At 39.3% G+C, this 12,209-nt stretch overlaps 1 protein-coding gene across 1 annotated transcript; it reads left to right on the top strand.

The window, feature by feature from the left end:
• The first annotated feature begins 2,714 nt into the window (after positions 1-2,714).
• On the top strand, positions 2,715-11,072 carry LOC6605276 (protein charybde). The gene is made up of 4 exons (XM_002030078.2): positions 2,715-3,759; positions 9,167-9,809; positions 9,921-10,031; positions 10,098-11,072. Exons 1-4 carry the CDS (start codon positions 3,693-3,695, stop codon positions 10,174-10,176), a joined length of 900 nt encoding a protein of 299 aa, XP_002030114.1. The 5' UTR covers positions 2,715-3,692; the 3' UTR covers positions 10,177-11,072.
• The last annotated feature ends 1,137 nt before the right edge of the window (positions 11,073-12,209 follow it).

Raw genomic sequence — 12,209 nt, forward strand, 5'->3', positions numbered from 1 at the left:
AATATCATCCACCTAATTAAGAGACCATTTTTTTCTCTGTGCAGCGTTGGGCGCGCGAACTAAAAAGCCACTCTACGGCAGCTCCAGTTTCCTGCTCCCCGGCGATGTATCGAAGAACTTAAAGGATTGCCGCCCGTGTTGTTGTAGCTACTTTATTGGGAAAACGTGCAACGCATTAGAAGAGCCGGCTCCACAATTTCCTCCTGCGCCACAAAGGCTCACTAAGTGGTCCATTCGACGAAGGCGATGGCGATGGCGATGGCTAGATGGTTGGATGGCATTGGGCATTGGGCGTTGGGTGTAGGGTTGCACGAAAAGGCGTTCATTTGTATCCCATTTGGAATCCCAGCGAAGCTTCTATGGTTCCGTTCGGAATTCGGAATTGGAAGTTTTGATCCTGCGAAGAAAGGATTGCCAGCCTAAGTGCCCAGCAGGCCGGCCTTTGGTTGAGGCTTTTAGCAAGCAATTCTTACGGCTCCCATTCCGCATCACATTTATCCGGCGAAGTCCATTTGTGTGTCTGCAAAACGTGAAGGTTTTTCCAGTCGGCTTACCACCTGTGGAAAAGTTTCAAATCATGAGAAAACATCGCAACTAAATGGATATGCCATGTGGGTCTCGCAGCATTTATGGTTGAAAAGTTAGTGCTGCTAGCTATTTTGGGGGGTGAGAAATAATAATAATACAACCCTTAAGTTATTTCTTAACCCCACATCACGAAATCAAGAAGCATTACGCTGTAATTTATTTTAAAACCCATTTCTTCTCATTAGTACATTTAAAAAAAACTACTCGCTGATTCTTTCAGTTGATTTTGCTAAAATAAACTAGTTCTGTAATCCAATTTTGATTAACGAGCTAAATTCTCTTGTAGCAACTATTATAGTAGTATTTCCGTAATCATTTGCAGATACTTTTGAAAAGAAAAAATGCCAGTTTTTGTAAAGTAAACGTCTTTGAAATGCGGATGGGTCTATTAAGCTGACTTGAGTTCGGTGGGTGAGTTGTTAGACGCCCTGAACATCTCATTTGGCTGATTCCCGGCGGGACGTATTTAGGTTAAACTCGTGTGGAACTCACTCACATAAATCATGCATTTGATTAATTGTATGCCACTGACTTTTATCCTGTTCGACACTGCTGCAGTGTGGCAAGAAAAATTTGAAAAGAAGATGAGGGAGCGCTGGTCTTTAAAACTTTTTGGCATGCACTGAAAAAAATGCGAGGGAAGATTACTAAAAATTATAAATATAAATTCAATATATAAAGTAGAGAGAATATATGGTATATGTGATTTTGTACCTTTTATGTTGCTTTAGTTGGGAAACATATTTTGTAGGCTGAATAGCTGAGTTCTTCTATAAATTCCTCCCCCTTTTTTTGGAATATATATATATTTTTTTCTCTGTACACTGGTGCTGCAGTAGCCCCATGCTGGGCACTGTGCCACTCCCCCGCGCCCTCCGCCAGGCAATTGTGTTGTGTAAACATTTTTTCAGCATTAACTGACATGTGTAAATCCCCCCAAACGCCTCACACAGAAAAAAAGCAGCAGCAGCTAGACAAGGGGAAATGCGGATGCTTTCTCCAAAGCTGATCCAATGGAGAGCGGAGGAGCACCCACAACGAGCCAGTGACAAATAGGAAAAGGGGAGTGGGTGGAGTGGGGAAGTGGGGAACTGGGGTATACGGCATAAGGGATAAGGGGGTGGTGGCCAAAAGGGGGCGGGTGGTGTCAGCCGGACTGTCCAACGCCAGCGGCGCCATTTTTTATTTCTATTAAGATGAATTGTTAAAACAGTGACAGGCCCTGTGTCCTGTGTCGGCGAAGCATTTTCATCCATTTTCTTGTTTTCCTCTCCATTCCGTTCCCAACAGAACTGGAGGCGGTACAATGGGTCTTGTCATCCGGTAAAGGCCAGATATACGAGCATCAACATATGTACTTATGTATCTACTATATACATATGTATATTCATATATGTGCTGTCGGCATATTCCCAAAAACACCATAAATTTTGTTACGAGATTCAAATGAAAAAGAAAGGAACAAACTAAAATGCCAAATTACAGAAAACCGCCTCCAGGTTTTTCTCTCGCAATTTGCGATTTTCTTTACAGAACGCTATACTAATATTTAGATACTTGGGTTCTTAAGCAAAAACCCAATCTTATTTGTATAAAGCCCTTGAGAAATATATTCGATCTTATAAAATCACTTTACTTTACATGCTCCATTTTTATTTCTAACAATAAAAAAAAAACACATTTTCAATTAACATTTTATTTTAGGTTAAAAGAATATATGAATTTATATTTTTTGTTAATAAACTCTACAAATAAAAATATTTTCAAGAAGAAAACCTACAAACTTAATATAAGTAACAAATGATATAAATAGAAGCAAAGAGAATTAACAATGGATTATAGACTTGCCAATTACTTTTGAAAAAAAAATGTACTCAAAGAGACCGACAGTTTTTGCTCAGCTCTCAAAACAAAAACACTCAAGAGAGCGAGCCACTCAACTGCTCTTAAGTGTCTTTAACAACAGCTGATCGCCGGTTGCAAAAGAGTGCCTAGCCGCTCAAGAGAGAGTTCACGGCCAAGGAAAAGGAAAATGAAAAGCTGCGACGCCGGCAGCGCAGCCGGCGTGGAAAATTGGTATAAAAGCAGCAGCACGCGAGCCGGCCGGATAGTAGCTTTGGAAAACTGTTTGGAAAACTGCTCCGCTCCGCTCAGCTCAGCTCTCCAGCGTGTCCCGTTATCGAAGTTGTTGCCGTTGCCGCAGTTCCAGTTTTTCATCGTCCTCCTCTTCTTCTTCTGATTCAGCTATTTCCAAGCTCTCTCGCTCGCACGCACACAGAGCCAGAAACAGAAACAGCTGAGCGAGCGCTGAGTGAAAATTTTGTAGTACGCTTCACACGAACTTCTGAAAAAACCCGCAGTCGAAACGCGGCCGCCAAACACAGCACATCGGCACACGAGGGGCAGAACGAGAAGAAGTAGAGCCAGAAAATCGGAAAACCAGAAAAGAATAACTTCTACAAACGAAACGCAGCCATCAGCACTTGAAACTCCGCCATATGTAGGAAAGCAAAGCAAAGAAGCATAGATAAATACGAAATTAAAATCTCTGTCCAAACAACAACAACAAGAACGTCTTGAATTAAATCAAAACCATGTGCTGTGCTTAAAGTTATAAAGGAAACCAGACAGAGCGAGCCAGAAAGGGGAAGCGAGAAAGCCCAGAGGAAGGAAAGAGCGAGAGAGAGCTGAACGGGGCGGCAATTTGCGTTGATTTTTTAGCATGTATTGAATTGAAATGTTTAACTAGAATAACAAATTTAGTTGTTGATACTTTTCCAATTGTTTGTTAAAACGCTGTCGCTGGAAAATCGAACTCTCCACCACACACACACACACAACAAAGTAAACACACAATAAAACAACCAACCACACGCGAAGTAAAATCAAATTCTTGTGATTAAAGTGCATTTCTATACGTACGTTAAACTACAACTATTCACACCCACGCAATATATTAAACGCATCGAAAGTCGGTCGAGATCAAAAGCCTATAGCCTATATAATCGCATTCGCATTCGGTGGCAGCAGCAGGCGGCAGACTTTCATTATAAATCCAACAATCTGCTGAAAACACACAAAATAGCAGTTGCAACGGCGGCTCTATGAAGATGGAAGTGCTCTCAGTACAAAATCACATTCAGGGAAAATTCGGTGTTAATAAAATTAAAGGTAAGTTCACATTGCAAAATAATCTAGATTGTTAAATAGGACAAGATTTGTGATATTTGATATTTTGCTGGTTTTAATGTAGCTTCGTTTACTTGATTTAATAAGAAAATATTAAGAATGTGTGAGCATAAAAAGTTCGTTTCAAATGTTAATTTACTAAAGTTTTTAAGGAACGATTTAAATATTTAGTTATTATACATGCTTTGTATAAACTTCAAGTTCCAAATTCTGATAATGCTTTTGTATAGGAAAATTTCTAAAGAACATAAAATTATTGCAATATTATAAACAATCAGCCCTTTAAATAAAACAGTGTGCTTATTAACAGAATACACATATAGAAAAGTACCAAAATTGTTTAAAGAAAAAATCCACTTTGAGTTTGCCCATAAATTTCCAAATCAAAGAACATTTTTTTATTAAGAAATATTAATATGAAGTGCAGCACATCCATAACAACCAATATGATTTAAAAACGTACAGTTCGTTGTTATTCCGCCTGATTAATTTTAAAGCTCGGCCACGCATTAAAACTAAAGTTAAGGTCGCTGTTCACCTTGTGAACTTACAAATCCATTCGGGTCGTTTCTTGCAAGAATTCTCAATTAAGGCACATTTCGGATATTTTAATGTGCCACGAACATTTTTATATTTCATGTTTATGGCCCATTATTTTGTTCGCTCTTCTTTTTTGATTCAATTAATTTTATAGCGTACGGTAACATTTCATTTGATGTCTTTAGCAAATTTTCCAGGGATTATAAAATTCATTTATTCAAGTTTTGCCCAACCAATGGAAAATTTCTATACAGTTTTCTATGCATTTCAAAGTGCTTCGCGTGTTTTTGAGTGGATTTTGATTTTAATCACTGGCACACCGACTGATAAAATGAGTACAACATATTCTGCCCCGAATATTGCCTGCATTTTTGCATCCCGATTGAGGTGCCCCATTCGGGGGTTGCAAATATGTAAAGTTCACATTATGCATTGTGCACTCTGTTCCTGTCCGAAGCCAGGCCAGCGTATCCTGTTCATGTGTCTGGCGGGCGGATTATGCAACATCCTGTTAATCCTGTCACTTTAAACTTTGCACCAAGAAGCAGTTGAGTTGGGCAAATTAGACGGGGGACCTCCGTCTGGGCAGCAGGGAGGGATTCCATGTGCATACGGCCATATAGCCACGTAGCACGTAAGCCAAAAAACAGCGAAATATGTAAAATCACCCGGAGGCGAACACAGCACAACAAGCGGCGGTGGTAGCGACATGCAACAACATGTCGCCTCGCATACATACTGTCGCAGGTATACCGTTAGCCGCAGTGTTGCCTACTTCAGCGTGAATGAAAATTTAATTGTGCATCTTAATGGAAATCAAAAAGTTTGCTGAGAACGTAGTTTCTAAACAATAAATATTCATTGACTAAGAAAATTGTTGCTCAGTCAGCTTTTATCAGATCACTACATGTTTTAGTGCTACGTTTTTTTTTTATTAAAAATAGCTAAAATACGAAACACTTTTTCCAATCAAAAGACCTAATGGCCTGGAATGGACAGATTTGGCGTGAAAATAGCTGAGGGGTCCGTATTGGTTACATTTCCACCGTGTTGTTCTGCTTGCATCGCGCTGAAAAAGCTCTGCAGACCCCACCAAACCTCCGCCCCTGCTCCACACCCCTTCCACGCCCCTGGCAACGTATGTATTTGCAGTCAATTTAATTTCATGACTGACTGAGCGCATGCAATTTTATTTTCGAAGGACATACGACCAGCCAGCCTCACCAACACTTACATGGCCATTATTCATTTTCCATGAAGAATATTTACCGCTGGGTTAAAAATAATATCAGTTGTGTACAAAGCACTTTTTTTCTTATGACTACTTTACAATTACTGAATAAAACACATAAGTACATCAAATGATTACTAGTTTGTTCAAGTTTTGTTATCGTATCTTTTTCATCTTTTTCAAATCAACTATGTACATCAAATTCCATGCTTACATAGTTATTTTCCAAGAAAAAACTTTTGAGAGGTTACTTTTTTGATAAGCCCTTAAATATGCTACCATTTTAAGTAAAAAGGCTGAAATATTGTGCCTCTTAACGAAATGAAGAATGAGATTTATTTTAGAAAGTGTTTCAATGTGTTTTGGTGATAAAAATTATAGCTCCATATAGCCATAATTCCTTTTAAAATGATTTTCCTGTTGGCCGTTGCAAGAAGCGTTATCAAGAAGTTGATATAATATTTATTAACCCCATGCGTGGGTTCGTCGAATTTATATTCGAAGCTATTTCCAAAGATTTCCGTTAGGGGCCAAATGCGAATGACTTCCAAAATTGGTCGCAATGAATTATTTATAACCTGCTTATTGATTCAAAAAAAAAACTAACATACACATGTATGTACATATGTAGATAGCAACAATCATACATAAATGCATACATTCATACATACATATGTATGAAACTCGGTTCATGGACTGTCTTAAAACCAATTTAACTCGATTAGCGACGTTTTATTGAAGATCCAAAATAGAATGGAACTGAACAATCAACATTGATAAGAGTACAGGCGGTTTACTTCGGTAATTAAGTGAAAGATCTAAAAATAAAAGCGTCAGAATTATTAATTCTCATGGTTTACAGTAAATATGAGCTACAGTAGTAACTTTTCTGTGCAAAAATGAACATGTTAAGTGAACATTGTTTTATAAATTGTTAACATTTTGAAATAATTCCTGCTAGGCAGTGCGCACTGTAGGAACATGATTGCCATACCGAAGTGCACGAAAATTGAATCTCAAGGCCAAGCGACGTCACGCATTAAGAGAGCCAAGTAATAAGCCCGAAACTCACCTATCACCCACACCCACCCTTTCCCACCACCTCTTCGCCAGCTCTGTGCGTCTCATTCACTCGCCCCAGCTGAACAGCAACTGGGAAACACAAGAGAACACAAACGGTCATGTTTGCGGTGTACCGTTAACTTGTATGGGGTGATGCTGCGTTGCTGCTTCTTCTTTCCGCAGGTATTGTTATACATTCCTGTGTTCGTTGTTGTTGTTCTTGTTGATTCCGAATGCACCAAATACACAACCGCAAAGGCTTCAGATTGCTGCGGCAAGTAAGGCAGAGATACATATGTACATACATACATACATACAAAGATGAAGGTTGCGGGTGGCAGAAAGTAGAAGCAGGGAGATGTCTGTTCATCAATATGCCCATCTCTCGTCCGAATGCAAATATGCATACAAATGCAAATACACCACCCACAAGATTCATACATACTTCTACATTTGTATGAATGTACAGAATGTATAGGTTCAATTTACATACATATGTATGTAACTACATACGGTGGCGGTTACAAAAACAATTTGTACTCTCATTTGTACATGTTTACATATGTATATGTATATGTGTATAAACATATGTACAAGCATATGTCCATAAATGTAGTACGTATGATTTAAAACGAATTATTTAAACATTAAATATCTATTGATAAACTTACCTATAAAATGCATAGATGTATGTACATATGCACAAACATTGGGTGCGATTTATAGAACTGTTTTTATTGGTTCGTTAAGATAACAAGATTTTATTTATTAATGAGTCGAGTTTTTACAGCTACCAATTTGCTCGCCGCTGTGGCAAAGTGTATCCATGCATCCATAAATACAGCGCTCGCATTTGTTTGTGTGCCTTGTAATAAAGTGTGTGGTCGTTGTCTGTTTTTTTTTATTATTATTCATTTGGTTCTTTTTGGCTTTCGCTTTTTTGACTTTGCACAAACCCTTTTGTGAAGACAACGGCACTTGACAAAATCCAATAACACATACGCAGTGGAAGCGAGATGGGAATATTGAGATGGTGGTGGAGAATAAGGGAGACACACATATGTGGACACATGCAGAGCCGCAAACATGTGCCGTTAATTTCTTAATTACGCGGGTGTGCCAGGGAGCCAGAGCGAGATGGAAGACCCAAGAAGATTCAGGGGGTAACAAAACAGCAAGCGAAGGAGAGTGAGAGAGAAGGGGTGACAGAGAGAGACATGCAAAGCTAACGAGAGCAAATTGTCCATTCAGCGACGTTGCAATGATTATACAGTGGGTGGCATGGGGAGACTTGGTTGAATAGGTTGTACGAGAGAGGGGAGGGGGAGGAATACCCCCTTTCAAGACTTTCCGCGCTAATTACAAGACGCTGTCGAGACAAGCCAAGTAGTTAATTTGTACTCGCTGCACTGCCTCTCGCACATTATGCGCAAAAAGTTTCACGAAAGGAGTAGGAAGTTGTTGCTAGGCAAAAGATTTCCTGGAAGTAAATCAAATATTCAAGATGTGATCAAAATAAATTGGGTTATTTGAAGAATGTTTTATTAGAAAGAATATAAACTAATTAACTTTTTGTAGATTATACAAACTCCATTAAATCTTCCACTGATTTTCTTAGAAACAGAACATAAATATTGCCTTTCTTTATGAAATGTACAATGTGTGCACAGTGCACGCTTGACTATGCACGTAAGCCCTCAAATCAGTAAAATGAATTGCCTACTTATTTTACATGTTTGTACATATTAAATAAAGAATTTATTGCTTACAAATGTACAATTTCATTTATGTTAAAAATATGTCTCAGACAATTTGCCCCACTGTAATGTAATTCCCAGCTCGGTAGAATCGAGTTTTTGAGAGGAGTTTAGCTCCGCTTTTTATCGTCCGTTCTGTCGGGTAATAAAGTAACAGCAAAAGATATAAAAGCCAGTAGCGCGGAGAGGTAGCTGTTCGAAGGGGGGTACTGAGGGGGAAATAAACTGCTGACTTGGGACACGGAAAGAGAGAGGCAGAGAGAGAGAGAGAGAGACAGAGAGAGTGAGCGTCAGCTGGAAATGGGAAACGGCTGATTTTCCAGCTGTTGTTGCCAGGTGATTTCCCCCGACCCCGGCACCTCTCCTCCGCCGCTCCCTGGAAGCGGAGTCTGCGCACATCACTCTTTCCGGTTTCCCCAAGCGTGGAACGTGAGTGTGGATCCCGATTTGCAGACATCAGCTGATTTTTTTTCGCTTCCATTCCCACATAGAACTCTTTTGCCGGTCGATGTGCCATCCAAACTACAGTTGAACTTCCGTAACTCGAACTTTCGCAGCCGGTTTCCGCATAAAGTGATGGAAACTGCTTCGCATCAGTGCTAATTTGATAAGTTTTCTTTGAATGCTTAAAGTACTTATCCAAATCAAACATTTACTGTTAGAATTCTGGTGATTCGCAAACTTAGGTACTTGAATATTAAAAAATCAAAATATAATGCAATTATTAAAGTAATTAAATGAAATATACATAAATGTTCCACTTGAATCTTAGCTAACAACTTCAATTTCTTTTTTTTAGACTGGCAAGCTTCGACGGCGCCGTTGGAGGAGGAGCAGGAGCTGAACGCAGGCGTGAACGGGAACACAGCCGCCGGCGAGGGCATTCTGGACGTCGACGTGGTAGATGGCCATCCAGCCTCTGTGCTCCACATGCGACAGCACCAGGCGCTCAACACCCGCCCACCGGCTACGCCTCCATCGGCAGGTGGCGGTGGTCCGTTGGCGGGCGTAGGATCCGTCGGTATGACCACTCCCAAACAGGCCACGTCGCCGGTGGCCGCGGCCAGTTTTGAGGCGCCCCTTAGCGGTGGCAGTGCAGCCGCCTACCATCACGCCTACATGACCAACGTGCTGTCCAGCACCGCTCAGCAGCACCACCCACTGCCTGCATCGCCGCTGCAGTCGACCGCCGGGGCTCGGTTTGGGGCAGCCGACAATCTGGACGATGTAAGCGCCAGCGCAGTGCGGGAACTGTCGCAGCAACTGCAGGCTCAGCTGCGGGATGCCAAGCGTCGCCACCTGGCCTGCACCGAGGTCACGCTGCCCAACGACCTCACGCAGCGCATCGCCGCCGAGATCATCCGGATGTCGGAGCGAGAACCATGCGGCGAGCGCGCCTGCACGCTCTTCATTGAGTTCGAGAGCGAGCCCAACAAAGTCAAGTGAGTGGTGGTGATGAGTGTTTAGAATTTCAACTTATTGTAACCTATTGTTTGTTAACCAATTCACGTATGGAACGCCTTTTATTAAAGTGTATTGTCTTTTGCTTACAGGCGCATTGCATACTTTAAGGTAGATCCGGACACGGTGTCCATCTTCGAGCTGTACTTGACGTTGAGGCAGGACAAGAGCGGCTGGAGCTCCTTGGTGCCGCAGTTTATAAAGTGAGTGTGTGCAAGGATAGTTCTGTAAAACAGCATTACTAAATATGTTTGTTCAATCTCCGCCAGAAACCTTACTCGTAGCAATACCATCAACATCAGTCCCGACTTCACGCTGACCAAGAAAAAGCTCTACTCATCCGAGTGAGTCGCTCGACGGAGGAGCGGCATGGAGTGCGAACCAGAATCGCTGGGCTGCTCAGAACTCAATCCCTCCGAACAACAACAGTAACAGCAGCAATCGCAATACGAACATATATTGGTTGTGCCTCCTTCGTCGCAATAGCCAAGATTCATGATCTTCATTATGGAATATAGAGAGATGATGTTTAACCCTAGAGGCAAACTTTTGGACCACAAACTATCAACTTACTCCTGCAAATAACAAATCAACTCAACGCTAAAGCAAAAACAATTATTTTGGAACCTAAGCTCTAAAACAAAACCAAAAAACCAAAACGAAAACAAAAACAAATCAACTGCAGTTGCAGGCAACTCAAAACTCTTATTGGACTGACTTTTTGGCTTAAACAAAAAAGGTACTTTTTGAAAAACGAAAAAAATCGCAAAAAAAAGAAGTATTGAAAACGAGGATAGAGTGAGGAGAACACAAAAACCATAAGGAATATTCAAAATATTGTAAAACGTTAAGGCAGACAAGCAGAAGAAAACTTCACTCAGTGAACGGTTGTCGGTGATCCGTTTTAAATTGAATACAAAAGGCAAAACCCCCGGATGGAAGTATAGAGTATTAACCCAATTTGTATGTATGGATGTGTGTACACCATCACCTTGTATCATCAACATAATCCAGGAATCAAATGTAGCTAATATATTATGTATAACTTCAGTGCATAATGTATGGCACATGTCGTTTGTCACGATTCAATTAGGCTATTACTTCTAAATGCATGCAAACATACATACATACATCTATATACCGTGTATTGAGAAACAGAAATCCAACAAATTTTCTATTATATATGAGAGCAAACAATAAGAATCGGAATCGATCAATCGAAGCAGTAAGAGGAAAGTTTATAATAACAAATATAAAAACAAAGTTGATGTGATATTATATAATAATTATGAATATTGATAAACGCATACACACTCACGAATACACTCACATACATAAAGAAATCAATTGCAGAAAATTTGAATACCATGGAAATTATTTCGAAATTTTGTTTTTAGTTCCGACATTTGTCAGGTCGGTGCCCAGTTATCTTACAGAAAACACAAAATTATTGCTAGTAAAATAGATTCAAACAATTCTCAAAATATTTCCACCTATTTATGATTAAGCTTTGTATTATTATTTTAATTGATTACAATTATTTTCTTGTTTTTGTGCAGAGTTCCAAACTTTGCGGAGAAAATGTAGCCGAGTGGCTGAATACAATATATACATATATAGATATATATGAAAAATATTTCTAATATTTGATGTGTTTCTAATGTAAGATTTTAATATTAAACAAGCAAAACGAAAACAACAACAAGCGAAACTAAACTAAAATCCAGCAGATTTCATTCGATGTGCGTAGCTGTGTGTTTATCCCTAGATTAGTTAACAACAAACAAATGCAAAAAACCAACCAACAATAACAACACGATATGACAAACAAATTTGATGAGATAGAAAGCGGTAAAAATATTTAACTTATATACACGAATGAATACATTTTGTCTAGTTAGTTGGCAAACAAATTGTTTTGATTAACGAAAGATCTAAGCAGTAAAATTATTTATAATAAGAGGAAGCGAAAAAATGATTTAAAAAATGGGTAACTATTGTGAAGAGGCAGGAGCAAAAACTTTCGGAAAATATAAAGTCATCTGTGTTAATAAATTTTAAAATATTTTTTTAGCGTAGAATAACAAAACCAAGAAGTGAAATTGTAAAGCAAAGCAAAATTAATAAAATCTGTTGAAAATAACAGATCTCGAAAAGCTCTCACATAAGCCACAAAAAAAAATACAACCGATCCCAAGTATTTGAAATGTTAATTGTAGATTTTATTCGTGCATAACCTACACACACACAGGCAGTGGCTAACAAGAATTTATTTATAAAACCAAGAAATACAAAAAAACATTTGCAATAATATAATTTTAACTAACAAATACTTTTTCCATCAATAATCAATCCCACAAAGATCTCGACTAATAAAATGA

Source organism: Drosophila sechellia, chromosome 3L (genome assembly GCF_004382195.2).
Source record: "Drosophila sechellia strain sech25 chromosome 3L, ASM438219v1, whole genome shotgun sequence".
NCBI lineage: Eukaryota > Metazoa > Arthropoda > Insecta > Diptera > Drosophilidae > Drosophila > Drosophila sechellia.

Excerpts from the sequence above, each read along its gene's own strand:
- LOC6605276 (XM_002030078.2), top strand. The coding sequence starts at position 3,693 with ATGAAGATGGAAGTGCTCTCAGTACAAAATCACATTCAGGGAAAATTC. Across the intron at positions 3,760-9,166 it reads CGGTGTTAATAAAATTAAAG|ACTGGCAAGCTTCGACGGCG; the intron begins GTAAGTTCACAT and ends TCTTTTTTTTAG. Across the intron at positions 9,810-9,920 it reads AGCGAGCCCAACAAAGTCAA|GCGCATTGCATACTTTAAGG; the intron begins GTGAGTGGTGGT and ends TTTTGCTTACAG.